This window comes from Hibiscus syriacus, unplaced genomic scaffold (genome assembly GCF_006381635.1).
Source record: "Hibiscus syriacus cultivar Baekdansim isolate YM2019G1 unplaced genomic scaffold, ASM638163v2 tig00110280_pilon, whole genome shotgun sequence".
Taxonomy (NCBI): domain Eukaryota; kingdom Viridiplantae; phylum Streptophyta; class Magnoliopsida; order Malvales; family Malvaceae; genus Hibiscus; species Hibiscus syriacus.
In genome coordinates, this window is record NW_024062660.1 from 224,464 (window position 1) to 242,473 (window position 18,010).

Here is an 18,010-nt window from a genome sequence, read left to right on the forward strand (position 1 = left end):
TTACAGAATGGATGTTCAACATGTTCATTTACAGTCGTAACTTCCTCCTCATTATCATCAACAACATCTTCCTCGGCAACGGCTGTTTCATCATCAAAATTTGGGTATTGGCCAATATCAAAATCATTACACGCATGGTCTGTTTCTTCTTCTGAAAAATCATCAAAATCTGAGTATTGACCAAGATCAAAGTCCGGGTATTGACCAAGATCAAATTTCGAATACTGACTAGTACTCACAATTTTTTCTGTTGGCTCATCATCGTATAACTAGTCAATACGAAAACCAGAATTTGGTGCTGAAAGTTGATTGGGATTTGGATTAGGGAAAGGTTGTGGGTTTTGAGATTGTGTTTGGTATTGGAAATGTGGTGAAACAATATTTGCTTGGTGATGAAATTGTTGTGGAACCATTAAATTTTGAGCACCATAAACTGGGGTTGAAAAACTTAGTTGATTACTACCCACTACTGACCCAACTTCACTACTTCTAGGTTCAACAACATACAATGTAACATCATCACTTGAAACACTAATGTAAGCAATGAATCGTTCAACATCTTCATTGTCGGTTAACAAATAAACTTTACCATTTCTCTGATAAGATAGCCTAAATCCACTTAGGGGCTCTAAATTCAATTTATTTGCAACACGTAACATTAGAGTTTCATAAGTTAACTTTTTTAATGACAGTTTTAGTTGAAGATTCATGGGTAAAGGCATATATTATAAAACAACATGAACACTCTCCCATGACCCTCCAAAACACAAATCTATCCAAACATGATCAACATTAGATGATTTCATTATTGTAAATTAATTTACTAAACAAACGAGTTGCGAAACTAAAACCTGTTGCCGGATGGGGAAGGATGTTGTTGGATATAGGAACGGATGTCGCCGGAAAGAGTGATAGATAGAGATGGAATGAGTTGCGATTTAGGGATTTAGATTATGAGTTGATGCTGCTGCGTAGTTATATACCCAAAACATTTGTGTTGCGAAACTAAAACCTGTTGCGAATTCAGAAATCGAGTTGCGAATTTGAAATTCAGTATTGCGATAGTCAGAATCGCGTTGCGATAGTCAGAATCTCGTTGCGATAGTCAGATTCGCATTGTGATTTACATATTCGCATTGCGATAGTCAGATTCGCATTGCGATTTACGTATTTGCATTGCGATTTACGTATTCGCATTGCGATTTACGTATTCGCATTGCGATTTAGGAAAATCGCAACGCGAATTTGGAAAATCGCAATACGATAGTCAGAATCGCGTTGCGAATTTGGAAACTGATTTGCGATACCGGAGATCGCGTTGCGAATTATCGATCGCATTGCGATTTAGTTGGTCATTTTGGCAAATCCAAAAAAAGTTGGTTAAAATCGTATATTATAAGGCATTTTGGTCACTGAGGTTATTTTCTCAATTTTTTAACGTACTTAACGTTTTTGGATAAACGGGGAAACGATTTAAATTTAAGGGGACAGAATATCCTGAAAAATATTTTAGAATACAACTCGATATAAATGAAATATTTTAGGAGACGATAATTCATTTAAACTTGTATTAAATTTCGATCAAACATATTAAATATTAAATTTATATCAAACATAAAAAACTATAATTAAACTAAAGGAAACTATTTTTGAGTATGTGGTAATTGTATTTGGAGTTGGACGTTATTGTAATTTACTGCAAAAATAAGTTAAGCCACTGAATTTTGCTACCAAAATTTTATTACTGCCCTGAAAGGGGGCGAGATATGTCATTTTAATAAATTGCAGGTGTATTATTGTAAGTTGTTCCTCTTAGAGCCGGGACTACTTTATTATTGCCCCCACGTGAAGACAAAGATCTTATAAGATAAGATCATACAAGTAACAAATAAATTTATCCGAAATATTATATTTTATTGTAAAAGTTTAGGTCTAATTGTTCCCTCAGTCCCAGTACTCTTAAGAGTTTTGAAAGTTAATCAATATATATTTTATTTAATCAATGATATTCAACTTGCTAATCGACTAATTCAGATTAAATATTTATAAAGATCTATTATGAGATAGATCATCTTAGTTCAATTTAATTCATAATATCGATATTTAAAATTTGAACGTTGTTTAAGAGATCTAACACTTCTTCTCATTATACCAACTAGTTAATATATGTATTTTTAATTCTATGAATTTAATCCCTCTATTTATGTAAGATTTTTAATTGACTTTTTTAAAATTTATTTATTTTTTAATAATATGATGTTATAATAAGGTAATATATGTTTATATTTTTTCTTAATTTATTGATAACAGTATGCAAATACAGTTACTCGAACTCGAGTTTTCTAGGGAGAATAATAACCTTTTGTATCATTAAAATTTAAAGCCATTCAAAAACTTCTATTTATTGTAATTTTCAAATCAAAACTTTGAATATTTATGTCAATTGGATTTTTATTTTCAAATTAGACAAATAAAACACTAAATTTCAATAGTTAAAGGACTGCAGAGTTTGGGGTCATAATTAAACAAATTAGTTATTATTACATTGAATTATTAGGAAGTCCAACGCGAGATAACATTTATTACGATCGTTTGGGGTTATTAATGTCCTATTATGTGCCTTAATTAAGCAGCTGTGTTTGTTGATTCTTTGGGTTGACCGGTTCGTTAACTCATACAACAACAACAACAAAATTCTATTCCCATATGTAATGGGGCAAGGAGAGGTAGGGTAGTAGGCTGTCCCCAAACGTCAGGTTGAGAGCAGTTTCCGTGGAAGACCTCCGACAGTCAAAAAATTAAAAATAAAGATAAAATACAATGTATGTTTAAATAAATAAATAAAATATGTAGTTGGACAATCTTCATATGCACGTTTGTAATGGGAAGTAATCCCTGCAAATACACATCTGCGTAAAAATATCTGCATATAGACAAAAAAGTAAGACACGTCCAAAATTATAAAGAGAAAACATGAAGAACAATATACAAGGAATTCAACGATAGCAGGCTTCAAGAATAATTAATCAAATACTTGTTGAAGATGGAAACTGGATCTTCTTCCGGTAACTTCAAGCTCCACGATCGACTAGAATTGTCGGAATATGATGATAGGTTAGTGGTCAACTATGTTGACTAGGAACGGTATAGGAAGGACGTTTCAAGTACCTGAAACGTCCCTGGCATGGGGACGGTACGGGGACGGTCGGGGTACGTATCGGAGACATCTCATGGTGCCAGGGTACGGCCGAACGATACGAGAGACGTTTTGATACTTGCTGGGGACGTTTCGGAGACGGCATGTGACTAGCACATACGTCCCCGTGTGCACCTTGTCTTCTACTCTTCTCCACCACTGCGAAAATCTTCGGCGGCCGTCATCCTGAACCCTCAAATTCAAAGGAAAGAAAGATAATAAGCACTAAAACGACTAGAGGAAAAAAGAACTGAAATTGAAACTGAAAAAGACGAGGGGAAAAAAGAACTGAAAATCTGAAATATGAAAGATCAAAACACTCAAGAATATGAAAAAAAGAGAGTGAGAGAGATGGAAAGATCGTGAAGGCCACTCCTGCACTAGCTTCCAACACGATTACAAGACCGACTTTTCAATTATAAAAATTTCTTATCTTTAAGGGTGATAATTTCGAGGAATATTGTATTAATTTTTAATAAATTATATAAATGATCACTTATTTATTAATAATTTTAGGGTAAATTATATAAATAATCCCTAAATTTTTAGGATACTTACATTTTGATCATTTAACTTTTAAAACTTACAATACAATCATCGAACTTTTATTTCGTTTTCAACAAGGACTTTAAAATTCTCAAATGTTAGTATTTTTAAATATATTTAAATTAGGGTGTTACACCAATTTTATAATTTTAAAAAAATACTCAAATGTTAGGATTTTAATTAGAGTTAAATTAGGATGTTAACAATGTTTGATTTGACTTTAATATTTTTTTAAACTGAATATTATGGTTTGAGTCGATTTGATACTTTAATATTATGATTTGATTATGGATTTTATTTTATAGAGTTAATATTGTAGTTTAAATTTTGAAATTTAACATTTTAATATTGTGGTTTGTTTATGGTTTTTATTGTTCTAAACTTAATATTATGGTTTGAGTCTTAATATTTGATTTTATTTATGATTTTTATATATTTTTTATAATTTTAAAATTATTTTATATGTCGTATTCTTGCCGTCTCCGTACCTTATAATTTTAAAAATTACCGTTTTCCGTCCCTGTATCCGTCCCCGTATCCGTCCCACTTAGGTGGTCAAATCCCTCGAATCTCCCGGCGAAGGCTTCTCTATATGCCGCCGTCAAGGAAATATCGCGCCGCTATCTGGCAAGTCCTTTCACTCTTCCTTTTCTTGTTTTGTTTCCATTGCTTGATTCTTAAGCTTTGTTTGGAAATCGGAACGACTTGTATTTTAAGATTCCTGATCGCGCCATATTTTGTTTTGTTTGTTTTTATGATATTAATTACCAATAGCGAAGATTTTATCACTAGGGATGGCAAAAAAAAAAAAATGCGGTATTTGCTTTGTAATTTTATTTTTCAAGACTTCGATTGAGAGTTAATATATATATATATATATATATATTTGGCTTTTTGCAGAGGCATCTTCTTCTGGAAAACCATCCAAAACCTCAACCATTTATGGCGTGGCTGGAACAATTAGATTGCTTGCAGGTTCAAAATTATTAAATTAAATAAATCATTTACTGTTTTTTGTGTTTGTGTCATATAAAACTGAAGTCAGTTTTCTTTTAATTCTTCATTTGTTTATGTAGGAACATATGTATTTGTAATAACTTCAAGAAAGGAAGTTGGGAGTTTTCTAGGTTTCCCTGTCTTCCTGGTTGAATCTATGAAATTCCTGGCTTGCAATGAGGCTTTGAAGTTTTCCAATTCTCAAGAAGTAACATTCTTATTCTTGTCTTTAAAATGTTTATATAGACATCTAATGTGATGCTTAATAATTACCACTTCTTATAAAATTATGTTTTACCTTATTCTGAGCAGAAAAGAGACGAGGCTTTCTTCATGACTCTCTTGAAAACAGTTGAAGCAACTCCTGGATTGTACTATTCATATGAAACAGATATAACAGTAAAGTAAAAAAAAATTACTGTGCAGTCTGCTTTCTGCTTATATAAATTTCTTGATTATAAAGTTTAAGATGCATTTGATTGCATATACCAGTTTGCAGAGAAGATTTAAGTTGATGGAAGGGTGGATGAGCAAACCATTGTGGAAGCAGGTTAGTTTCAATACTTGGATCATCATGGAAAGCTTGTTAAACTTTTTTAATTGAAAAAAAAAATCTAGTTCTGGTGTTTTCACAAAACTTTTGGATGTGAATGTTGGTTCCTTAATCTTGCGAAGTGAGCTCTTGATGTTTTAATATGCAAATGTGGTTCATATGCTTAGGTTTTCTAACTAGTAGTTTCTGGAGATTCTTTGCATTTGAAGTCAAACACTCAAAGTACCTTAATAATCTCGTTTTTATGTATTTTCTCTCTTCTGAACTAGTTCAGGAGGTTAAAAATCGGAATCCTTTATTTTTTTCCTTATATATGTTATACATAAGTCTTTACTTGCCCATTGTTATTTTGTGATTCCTAAACGAGTTTCCCTTTCTGATAAAAGATTAATATATTTGCTTACTGGAGAGGCTTCATGTCAGCTGCATGGAAGTCCACATTGTATGTGAAATATAGTACAATCTCTGGCTAGTCAGTGCTCGCAAACAATTTTTAACTTCAATTTTCTGTATCTTTCAGGCTGATCCTCGATTTGTTTGGAACAGACATCTTTTGGAGGAACTTATTGAGTACAAGGTTAGTTATTTCCCATCTACATTATAAAATTATCAGCTTTGGTATGCATTTAGAAATTCCTTGTTAGCCATACCAAAATGCTTTCTACTTTTGTTCTAAGAACTCCTAAATATTAAGAAATGACTTTCCAAATAGAATCATAAAATTGCTTTATTTCTTTCTTTCCACAACCTTTTTGACTAATTGCATTTTCTTTCGCAGCTTGATCAGTTCATTATTCCTCTTCTACAAGGGAATATCCTTAAAGTCTTGCTCCTCATACTTTTGAACTCATCTGCATGTGTGTGGCTTGTTCATGTGCATTTATATGCATGAACAGATCACCATTTATACTTATCATGAATATTCAAGAGAACTTTCTTGTACATTTTATTTTATATTTTCTTGGAAAATATATTTTGGTGTTTCACTTAACCTAGGTTTAAGTTTCCAAGTCGCTCAGCTAAAGTTGAAGAATTCACCTGCCACATTTGCTTTACTTTCAAGGAGGTGTACAAGACGTCTATGTAAAATGTTTGTGGATGACTTATTCTTTTCATTAATAATGTTTCTATATATAAGAAGCTTTAAAAATATGGTTTTACAGGAACGCGGATGTGGAGAAGGGGAGCTAACCTTGAAGGAGAGACTGCTAACTTCATTGAAACAGAACAGTTGTTGGAGTTTGAGGGTTTCAGGTGTTCATCATTGCAGGTGTGTCTACAATCTCGCATGTGACATCAGAAAGCTGATCAATTACTAATTTTCAAATTCTTTTTTTCCTTATAAAGTATCTTGGATACACTGATCTATCTTAGCTTCATGGTTATTTTATTTGTCAAAGAAGTATCATACAACTTTACCTTTCTGGATGTTCTGTTAAACTTTCTGATCCATACTTCTTGTGCTTACATCAATAATTAGCACGATCTGGTTTATGTTTACAATAAATTACATCCGTTTTTAACTTCATATGTAGATTAAATTTAATTTTCTAAACAAAAGAGGAGAAGTAATTTCTGTCCTTTTTGAAGCTATTTTCCTTTGTGCATCTCAGATACGAGGCTCTATTCCACTGCTTTGGGAGCAGATTGTTGATTTAAGCTACAAACCACAGCTTAGAATTATTAATCATGAGCAGACGGTAAACTTTTGTTTGAAAATGCAGCAATTATTATTTTTTCTTCATTTTCACTGAAAATGGTGCTAACATTTTAGTGTTTCTGCACTTTCAACTCTCACTCCAGCCACAAGTTGTGGAGCGCCATTTCAATGATCGTTTTTGAAGATATGGAGAAATTATAGCACTGGATCTGACTGATAAAGTATGTTTCCATTCTTCCTTACCTTTGGAATCAAGCAAAAACATAGCATGCAATTTGATTTTGCGTGTCATTTGGAAAATGATTGTCAAGATCTGCTACACATAATTACATTTTACAAACTAATCCATGTTCTGCAAAAATAGTAATTATTACTTATTCGCCTGGCTGATTCAAATGTATAGAACGATAGAAAGCTTTTAGCATTAACGTCATTATGTAAACAAGCTTTGACTCTTTTTATACAAAACTTAGTCTTTTTTATACTTCTAATTAAGCATATGTTTCATCCTTCATTGATTTCAATATTGTAGCATGGTGATGAAGGTCAACTAAGTGCTGCATATGCAGCTGAAATGCAAAAGCTTCCAAATGTGAGGTGACATTCTACATTCTTAAATGTTTAATAAATATATAAATTTGCTACAAAGGTTTTAGTAGTTGTCTACTTGCTGTTTCCAAATAAATGTTGGCTCTCTTTTTGGTCTTTCTTTCCATGATTATCCACGAATAATAACCATTGATTATTCCAAATATCTGTTTGCCTATTTTTGGTTTTGAATATTCTTTCACTTGACACACTTTTGATAGTACCTAGTTACTATTACTCCATAATAGTACATAGCTTGGTAAACCCCCCCCCCCCTTTAGGCAACTTCTTTCTGTCCTTGATATCAACAGCATTTCTGTGGAAAGTAGTGAACGTGTTTCCTAAGCTAAGATCTTTTGCTTCTTTCTGAAACTTGCCTCTTTTTGATCTTTTGTTAAAAGTTACAACTTAATCTTTGACATGTTTATCCTGCAGGTATGTATCATTTGACTTTCATCATGTTTGTGGGAGCTCAAACTTTGATAACCTGCAAGTTCTATATGATCAAATCTCCAAGGAATATGAAAAGCAAGGGTAAGAAGAACGAAATGTATGCCATGATCATGGTACTAACTATCCAGATTACCGTGTTTAACTATCACTATTCCAGCTGAGCAGATACTTCCTCGTAGACACTAATGGCAGGATCCTGGAGGAGCAGAAAGGAATTATCAGATCTAACTGCATTGATTGCCTTGATCGAACAAATGTGACCCAGGTTTGTTGTTGCATATATTGCGTGAAGAAGAAATATCCATGTTGACCAGCAAACTTTTTGTTATACTTATAACAAGCTATATCCATGTTGACCAGCAAACTTTTTATTATACTTGTAACAAGCTTTGCTTATTTGTTCTGTTGAACAGAACTATTTTGCTTAGAAGTCTTTAAATATCCAATTGCAAAGGCTAGGAGTATTTACTTCTAATGAGTCCATTTCTATGTTCCCGGAAGATTATTTAAAGTTCAGAGCACGTATGTTATTTAACTTTCCATCGTATTTAGGATCAAGGCTTTGTTTGGTATGAAGGATGGAAAATTTGTTAATCAAATAGTTAAGATTCATAAGAATCAGAGTAAGAAAGTGGTTTTAAATCATAACCACGTGATTATCAAATTTTCAATTCTTCCTCATTTCCATCCTTCATACCAACTTACCAAGCAAAGCCTTGATGTATTTCTATTCATCGTAAATGCTTCCCTTTTTTATTGTTAGTGTGGGCTGAGCAAGGTGATGAGATAAGTCTTGAATATGCTGGAACTCATGCTCTGAAAGGGGATCTTGTTAGGTATACATGGAATTTGAAATCCCTGTTTGCAAAGAATTAGTGCCCCATTTTTAACATTTCTGTACGTTTTTGTATCCCTGCAGATATGGCAAACAGACAGTAGGTGGACTTATAAAGGATGGGATGAGTGCATTATCAAGATACTACATGAACAATTTTCACGATGGAACTCGGCAGGCATGCCGCCTCTTTCATCTTCCTCAATCTATGAAATGAAATAGACCCGTGTTATGATAAATAATAAAATTGATGAAAATTCTATTGAGATTTTCAGGATGCATTGGATCTTGTAAGTGGTCGTTATACTGTCAGCAAAAGTAATCCTTCGCCATTCCAGCTTAATAGTTTCGAATCTTTCTCTGTAAGTTCATCGTTTCCCCTTGGTAAAATAGTCATGTAAAAGAATCTCTTTTATTTCATAGGATTGCTTCTTGGATGGTTACTTATCATTACATCGACCTAATATAAGGCCTTGGATTAATTGAAAATTACAGTATCTTCCAGTGGCATCAGCTTTGGTGATAGGTGGTTTGACACTGACAACCTTCTCAATCCAGCAAGGTATCCCTTCTTTCTAAGTTCCTTTTTTGCCAATTCAAGTAGTAATTGAACCCCCCCAAAAAATTGATAACAGTGAAGTTCAGGGACCAAAATTTACATTTTAAGCCAAATTTAAGTACCGAGATATAAATTTACCCAATTTTTTAACGATTCTGTTTGCTAAAATTGTTAAAACTGTAACTGCAGCGGGTCGAAACGCACAGCATTATGTCACATCTGTTGTGCTGGCTGGAGTTACTGCTGGGGTGATGGCTTTAGTCAGAGCTAATGGAAGGCAGTTTTGTTCTAGGCCTCGCTCGTGTCGCCTGGTGTAAACTACCATTGTGCTTCAAATTGAGATTTTAGTCCCTTCGTGGTTTTACCTTAGAATTCAAATTTAAGATTTTGATTTTGAACTTAAATTAATATAATTTAACCCTTTTATGCTTATAGTATTATATGGTTTGCATCACTGTTTTAATTAAGATCCTTCTCAACTCTTTAACACAATAAAGTTATCGAAATAATTATAAAAATAAAATTATTCTAATTAAAATATATATACAGATAACATATCTTCCTTAGAAAAACCTTAAAATACTTTTTGTAATAAAACAATTAGGGATGGACATGAGTCAGATTTTTGGTTTACCCAATCCGAGAATAATGACTCCTCCACCCGAGATCTAACCCGACCCGTATGAAACAAGATTTTACCCGACCCGAAATAATAATAAAAATATTATTTTTATTCAATAAAAATAGTAATTTAATTGAAAAAAATAATATATAGGTGATATTATTGTAATTATTTCTAAATATATAAGGTAAAATTAAAAAAATATTAAATTTTCATTTTATTGATTAATTATTTATTTCAATAAAGTAGGAAAATCATGCTAATAAGTATCATAAGTTAAAATCATCGCAATCAAAATATGTTAATAAGTTACCAAAAGATAAAACAATATTTCGATACATTCCAATCGGAGTATGTTAATTAGTTACTAAAAAATATACCAAAACTATTTTTATTCAATATATGAATTAGAAACCCGACCCGACACGACACAAAATAATAAAATAATTATTTTTATTCAATAAAAATATTGACTTAATTGGAAAAATTATATATAGAGGGGTATTATTGTAATTATTCCTAAATATATAAGGTAAAATTATATATTTTTTCGGGTCGGTCCAGTTTTTTTCACCCTAAACCCGAACCCGACCCGACCCGAATATCACACTTAAAAAAACCCGACCCGACCCGACCCGAATATCACACTTAAAAAAACTCGACCCGACTCAACCCGAATATCACACTTAAAAACCCCGACCCAAACAAAATAAAGTTTCACCCGACCCGACCTGAATATATGAATTAGAAATCCGACCCGACCCGACCCGAAATAATAAAAAAATATTTTTTTTCAATAAAAACAGTGACTTAATTGAAAATATATATATAGGGGTATTATTATAATTATTCTTAAATATATAAGGTAAAATTATATTTTTTCAGGTTGGGTCAAGTATTTTTCACCCTAAACCCGAACTCGACCCGAACACCACATTTAAAAAATATGACCCGACCCGAACCTGATTTTTTTTTAAAATCTGACCCGATTGGATCAAGTCGGAACCTATCGGATTCAGGTCCCATGCCCATCCCTAAAAACAATAGCATATTTATGAAGATATATTAACTAACGATAAAGTCTTCCTCTATTACTTTTAAATCTTTATGGGGAATGTTTGTATCCATATAAGGGGAAGTTCTACAGTGCGACACCCTTAATATACAACTAAAAAAGATGTTATTGATTTTATTATTATTTAAATAACAAAATCGATAAAAAATTACCTAAAAAATTAATGTTTTTTAACATTTCCAGCAAAGTGCCAAATAATAATAAAACCGGTAGAAAAAATAATAAAATAGGTAGAAATAATAATGTTTCCGATAATATTTTATTGGTTTTGTTATTTAAATAATAACAAAACCGACAATACCTTTTCTAGACGTATATTAAGGCAGTCGCAAGTGATCATTTCCCTAAGGTGGCGTTTGGTTCGCTGGAATGTTTATGAGAAAATTGGAATATGCGAAGGAATTAGAATCTGTCAGGAATTGAAATTTGTCAGGAATTGGAATCCAATTTCATATTCTGTTTGGTTGGCAAGAAATGGAATTGGATATTCTGTTTGGTTGGCAGGAAATGGAATTGGAATATAATTCCATATTCTGTTTGGTTCGCAGACATATCAGATGAATTTGATTTCAATAATGTAAAATGACAGAATTGTCATTCTTGTTTTTTTTTTCTTTATTTTAGTTTGTTTTACAACTTACATGTAATAATATATTATAAAAAATTAAAAAAATATGAAATTTTCATTTTATTGATTGATTATTCATTTCAATAAATTAGAAAAATCATGCTAATAAGCATCATAAGTTAAAATCATCGCAATCAAAATATGTTAATAAGTTACCAAAAGATAAAACAATATTTCGATACATTCCAATCGAATTATGTTAATTAGTTACCAAAAAATATACCAAAACTATTTTTATTCAATATATGAATTAGAAACCCAACCCGACACGACACAAAATAATAAAAAATTTATTTTTATTCAATAAAAACATTGACTTAATTGGAAAAAATTATATATAGAGGGGTATTATTGTAATTATTCCTAAATATATAAGGTAAAATTATATATTTTTTTCGGGTCGGTCCGGTGTTTTTCACCCTAAACCCGAATTCGACACGACCCGAATATCACACTTAAAAAACCCGACCCGAACAAAATAAAGTTTCACCCGACCCGACCCGAATATATGAATTAGAAATCCGACCCGACCCGAAATAAAAAAAAATTCAATAAAAACATAGACTTAATTGAAAATATATATAGAGGGGTATTATTGTAATTATTCCTAAATATATAAGGTAAAATTATATTTTTTCGGGTTGGGTCAAGTATTTTTCACCCTAAACCTGAACTCGACCCGAACATCACATTTAAAAAATATGACCCGACCCGAACCTAATTTTTTTAAAAAATCTAACCCGATTGGGTTAAGTCGGAACCTGTCGGGTTCAGTTCTCATGCACATCCCTAAAAACAATAGCATATTTATTAAGATATATTAACTAACGATAAAGTCTTTCTCTATTACTTTTAAATCTTTATGGGGAATGTTTGAATCAATATAAGGGGAAGTTCTACAGTGCGACACCCTTAATATACAACTAAAAAAACGTTATTGATTTTGTTATTATTTAAACAACAAAATGGATAAAAAATTTTTACCCAAACATCAATGTTTTTAACATTTCCAGTAAAATGCCTAATAATAATAAAATCGGTAGAAAAAATAATAAAATCTGTAGAAATAATAATGTTTCCGATAATATTTTATTGGTTTTGTTATTTAAATAATAACAAAATCGATAACACCTTTTCTAGACGTATATTAAGGCAGCCGCACGTGATCATTTCCTTAAGGTGGCGTTTGGTTCGCTAGAATGTTTATGAGAGAATTGGAATATGTAAAGGAATTGGAATCTGTCAGGAATTGGAATCCAATTCCATATTCTGTTTGGTTGGCAGGAAATGGAATTGGAATCCAATTTCATATTCTGTTTGGTTCGCGGACATGTTAGATAAATTTGATTTCAGTAATGTAAAATGACAGAATTACCCTTTTTGTTTTTTTGCTTTATTTTAGTTTATTTTACAACTTACATGTAATAATATATTATAAAAAATAAAAAAAATATTAAATTTTCATTTTATTGATTGATTATTCATTTCAATAAATTAGAAAAATCATGTTATATCATAAGTTAAAATCATCGCAATCAAAATATATTAATAAGTTACCAAAAGATAAAACAATATTTCGATACATTCCAATCGGAGTATGCTAATTAGTTATCAAAAAATATACCAAAAACCATTTTTATTCAATATATGAATTAGAAACCCGACCCGACACGACACAAAATAATAAAAAAATTATTTTTATTCAATAAAAACATTGACTTAATTGGAAAAAATTATATATAGAGGGGTATTATTGTAATTATTCCTAAATATATAAGGTAAAATTATATATTTTTTTGGGTCTGTCTGGTTTTTTTCACTCTAAACCCGAACAAAATAAAGTTTCACCCTACCCGACCCGAATATATGAATTATAAATCCGACCCGACCCGACCCGAAATAATAAAAAAAATATTTTTTTTTCAATAATACAGTGACTTAATTGAAAAAATATATATAGAGGGGTATTATTGTAAGTATTCCTAAATATATAAGGTAAAATTATATATATTTTCGAGTCGGGTATTTTTCACCCTAATCCCGAACTCGACCCGACCCGAATATCATACTTAAAAAAACCGACCCGACCCGATCAAAATAAAGTTTCACCAGACCCGACCCGAATATATGAATTAGAAACCTGACCCGAAATAATAAAAAAATATTTTTATTCAATATATGAATAAGTTACCAAAAGATTGATGAGGGTAGTATGATCAAATTTCAATTCCCTCCAACAAGGGAATTGAATTCACTTTCTCTCATTTGATGGAAAGTTGAAGCCATGAGGGATTCCAAATCCCTTGGAAAACTTGAACCAAACATGAGAAAGTGGTGGAATTGAATTCCAATTCCTTACAATTCCATCCAACCAAATACCACCTAACTATTAGATTTAAGAAATTATATAGGTAAGTTCTACCATCTTATAATCTCTTATTCTATTAAAAAAAATTACCCCTTAAAATATCCCGAGTCAAAAAACAAAAAATCCTTTAAAATGACGATGAGAATTCTGTTTTTTATATTATTTAAATAAAATATTTAAAAATTATTATTCAAGGAAGAATACACAATTGTTATCTCTCTGATCGGTTATATAATATATTTTTTAGACAATTTAATAAAATAATTCAAATGACATTATAAAAGTAAATATAAACTGTAAACGAATATAATCATAGTTTAATTCACAATAAAAAGATAGTGTACAGTGTACTTCTCTTACGATCAAGACACAGTTTCGAACCTATTAAAACCAAAACCCGTATCAGGACCATTCAAAGAGGTGTTACAGTGAACGCCACGGCTGCTTACCGTGAACGTCATCGACCAGCAAGATCGGCGACGTAACTGATAAAATAACACAAGCCGCATTCATCTCAAATCGCCGCTGTATTGTTCCATCTACCATTAAACCCTGAGAACCCAAGCAAACCCCTCCTTGGTCCACAATTAAGAAACTGAAACAATTAATATAAGCCTAATAATGAGTTGGCATCAACTTCTTACTTGTCTCCTTCTTGTCCCTCCACCTCCCACCTTTCCACAAACGTGTCTTCCTCCACCTACAACCTAATCCTCCATTTTCATAATTCTAAATTGTTTTCCCAAGCTGCTTTTCTTTCTTTCTCATGGATTCAAATTTCGACATGTGCTAAACGTGTTTTTCAAGAACCCATCACTACGCAACAAAACTCACCGAAACCTGTCTTTTCCCCCACCCAATTCTCAATCCGTGCATGCATGTCCCCCTCTCTCATTTTGTCTGCTGATCAGTCGGTTGTCCTTTTTAACACAAAAAATGGCCCCTATTCATCCCCCTTTGCTTCTTTCTCTTACAAACTTCAAGATAAACAGTAATTATATAAGGTAAAGCATTCCCTTTATCTGTATTTCACGCCAAATTTTCATACGTCTCCCATGAAACTTCCTTTTCTCAAACCCTGAACCCATCACCTCCACTGACATTTGTTTTCCCCCTCTTTTTTTGTTGATAATGAGTTCAGGTTCAGCCGGAACCTGCGGCGGCGGAGACGACGACGGTGGTGGATCGTTTAATGCATTCTTCGAGGGTTGGATGGTCCGCCATGAGCATTACCTGGAAGAGTTACTCTCAGTTCAACAGCGTAATGAATCACGAGAAGATGATCTCAAGGACCTTATAAAACGAGCGCTCTCCCACTACCAACAGTACTTCGAGGAAAAAGCTCGTTTAGCTCAACGCAATGTTTTCCTCGTTTTTTCTACGGCATGGTTCACTTCCTTGGAGCGCGCCACTCTTTGGATATCGGGTTTCAAGCCCGGGTTCGCGTTGAGGCTCGTGTTTGACTCGGTTCGAGACCTGTCATTAGAGCAGAGCGAGAGGTTGACTCTGCTGATGGAGGAGACGAGGGTTGAAGAGAGGGTGCTTAATGACGAGTTGGCTAGGATTCAAGAGACCTTGGCGGCTCCTCCGTTGTTCGAGATAGTTAGAAAACGAGTACGGAGGATGGATGCGGCGGAGGGTGGAGGAGAGGAGGCGGCTGGGCTGGCCACGTTGAGGAAGGCGTTGGAGGAAGTTGTGGTCGGAGCTGATTTGTTAAGGATGAGTACCACGTTGAAGGTGGCGGAGATACTGAAACCGGAGCAGAATGTGAGGTTTTTGACGGCGGCGACACGGTTATTCCTTGAGCTCAGGAATTTGGGGTTGCAAAGAGGTGGTAAGAAAGGGAATGAAATGGTTTTGAGAGGAATATAGATAGATAGATATATAGATATATAGATATACTTCGTATATAATTATTGTATGCTAATATCGTTTGCAAGTATTTGTTTAGAATATCTACACACATTTTATACACAATAATCACATATTCAAATTGAATAGCTATTCTCTAAATTTAGATGGAATCGAATCAAGTCGAATGATTAAATAAAAAGAAAATATAACTCGGGTTATTCAGGTAAGGTAAACTCGATCCATTCCTGCATGTGAAACACCCCATGTAAAAAAAATATTGGGGCTAAAATACTAAAAAAAAAAGAATAGGATCAAAATTAAAATGACCATTTGGGGTTAATTTTGACTGCCCAAATACTTTTAGAGTATGACACTCTTTTGAGGACTAAATATTTCCATCTATGGAACTTTGTGCAAACGCCCATGATCTATATTATGTCAAATCTCTATGTGAACCAACTGTCTTAGGTCAAGTCATATGGGATCAATTAGACAAAGACAGTTTGGCTTCTGGGATTGCCCCAAAGGTGATTTCAGTCTCTAATTCTCATTGTACACTATGAAATAAGGATCTTGAATCAGTTTGACCATTTTTCCCCTCATGTGATGTGGCTTGGAGTATTTGAATGCAATTTTGCTCATTATGGAAGGATGCTCTTCTGTACTTCCAAACAGTTGCATGCTTGTCAACATTTTGTTTGTGACAACTCCATTACCGTCTAATGAAAACTCACCATAGTCGGCGAACGAGACAGAGCAGGACGATATCAATGTCATCAAGCATTTCTGACCATTTACGACATCGATGTCGATTAAGCTGGTACTTGATTCAAAGCGAGGAATGTAACATCCTCAATACCGGGTTAGTAATTAAAGTGTAAGATTTTAAAATTCGATGATCAAATTAAATAAATTGAAAAGAGAAAGAATTAATTGAAAGATGTGGGTGAAGGATGAATTAATAAATGAAGGAAGAGTCAAAGGGCAAATGGGTCATTAAATAAGGAAAATGATTAAATATTATTTATGGATATTTATAATCCACGTGGGGCATGCGTAGGAAACAAATGTTTCCAGATTTCTCTCCTTTCTTCTTTCTTCTTTCTTCTTTCTTCTTTCTTCTTTCTTCTTTCTTCATCTTCTTCTTCTCCTAAACGTGAAGCACCCAAGTCCAAGGTGAGTTTGATTTCTTTTGGTTAATTCTTAAAATTAAAGCATGATTTTGATTCATGAAGCTTTAGGAAAGATGATGGAGATGAAAAAGATCATAGAAACTTAAAAGATTTGTAAGTTATGAAGGATTAAAAATAGGAAGTGGATAAGTGAAATTTTGAATGAGAGGGTTTAAATGAATTTGGAGATTGAATTTGACTTGTCATCTATGAGAATAAGAAGTTATAAGTGTTAGAATTAAGTTTGGATAACATGGAAAATTTGGTATGATTCTTAGCCTTAAGAATTTGGATGAAATATGGGAGATTATAAAGTGTTGGAATGATAGAAATAAATTAAAGTTGTTATAGATGAGTTTAGTAGCATAATAAGGATTTTATACATGAAAATTGTGGTGAAGTATTGATGAATTTCGGGTGAAAGTAGCCTATCTTGGACAGGTGCATCGATACACTATGAATGGGTACTGATGCACTAAGACAATTTTGAAGGTGCATCAATGCATTAAGGGGTGCATCGATGCATGGAAATTTCGAAGTTATTTTGGGTGGATGCATCGGTACACTCCTAAAGGAAAAGTGAATTTTTGGTTCATTAAATTAGCCTAAATTATTAATACCAAGTTATAAGGTTTATGATTCTGAAAATCATCTCAAAATTTACGTTATGTATATATCGAGCCTAAACGAGTTACGAAACAATCGAAGAGATAGGATTGAATCAACGCAAGCAAGGCCAATGTGAGTGCATAATATAGGGATAATCTAATGGAAATAAGACTTGCGATGAGTATATTTCCTAGGTTAATTTCATAGTATAATAGTTATGAACATGGATACATTATAGTCTTTATTTACATATGTACAAATCATATATGTATACATATGATTCACTACATATTATA

The 18,010-nt window shown here is 32.7% G+C and overlaps 1 protein-coding gene and 1 pseudogene across 1 annotated transcript; both read left to right on the forward strand.

Annotated features, from left to right (window-relative positions):
- Positions 1 to 3,012: 3,012 nt before the first annotated feature.
- LOC120116024 lies at positions 3,013 to 9,745 on the forward strand (annotated as a pseudogene).
- A 5,395-nt stretch (positions 9,746 to 15,140) lies between these two features.
- On the forward strand, positions 15,141 to 15,951 carry LOC120116041 (protein RESPONSE TO ABA AND SALT 1-like). Its single transcript, XM_039136614.1, has one exon. It carries the CDS (start codon positions 15,211 to 15,213, stop codon positions 15,949 to 15,951), a length of 741 nt encoding a protein of 246 aa, XP_038992545.1. The 5' UTR covers positions 15,141 to 15,210.
- Positions 15,952 to 18,010: the final 2,059 nt, after the last annotated feature.

Coding starts and splice junctions, on each gene's coding strand:
- LOC120116041 (XM_039136614.1), top strand. CDS start 15,211: ATGAGTTCAGGTTCAGCCGGAACCTGCGGCGGCGGAGACGACGACGGT.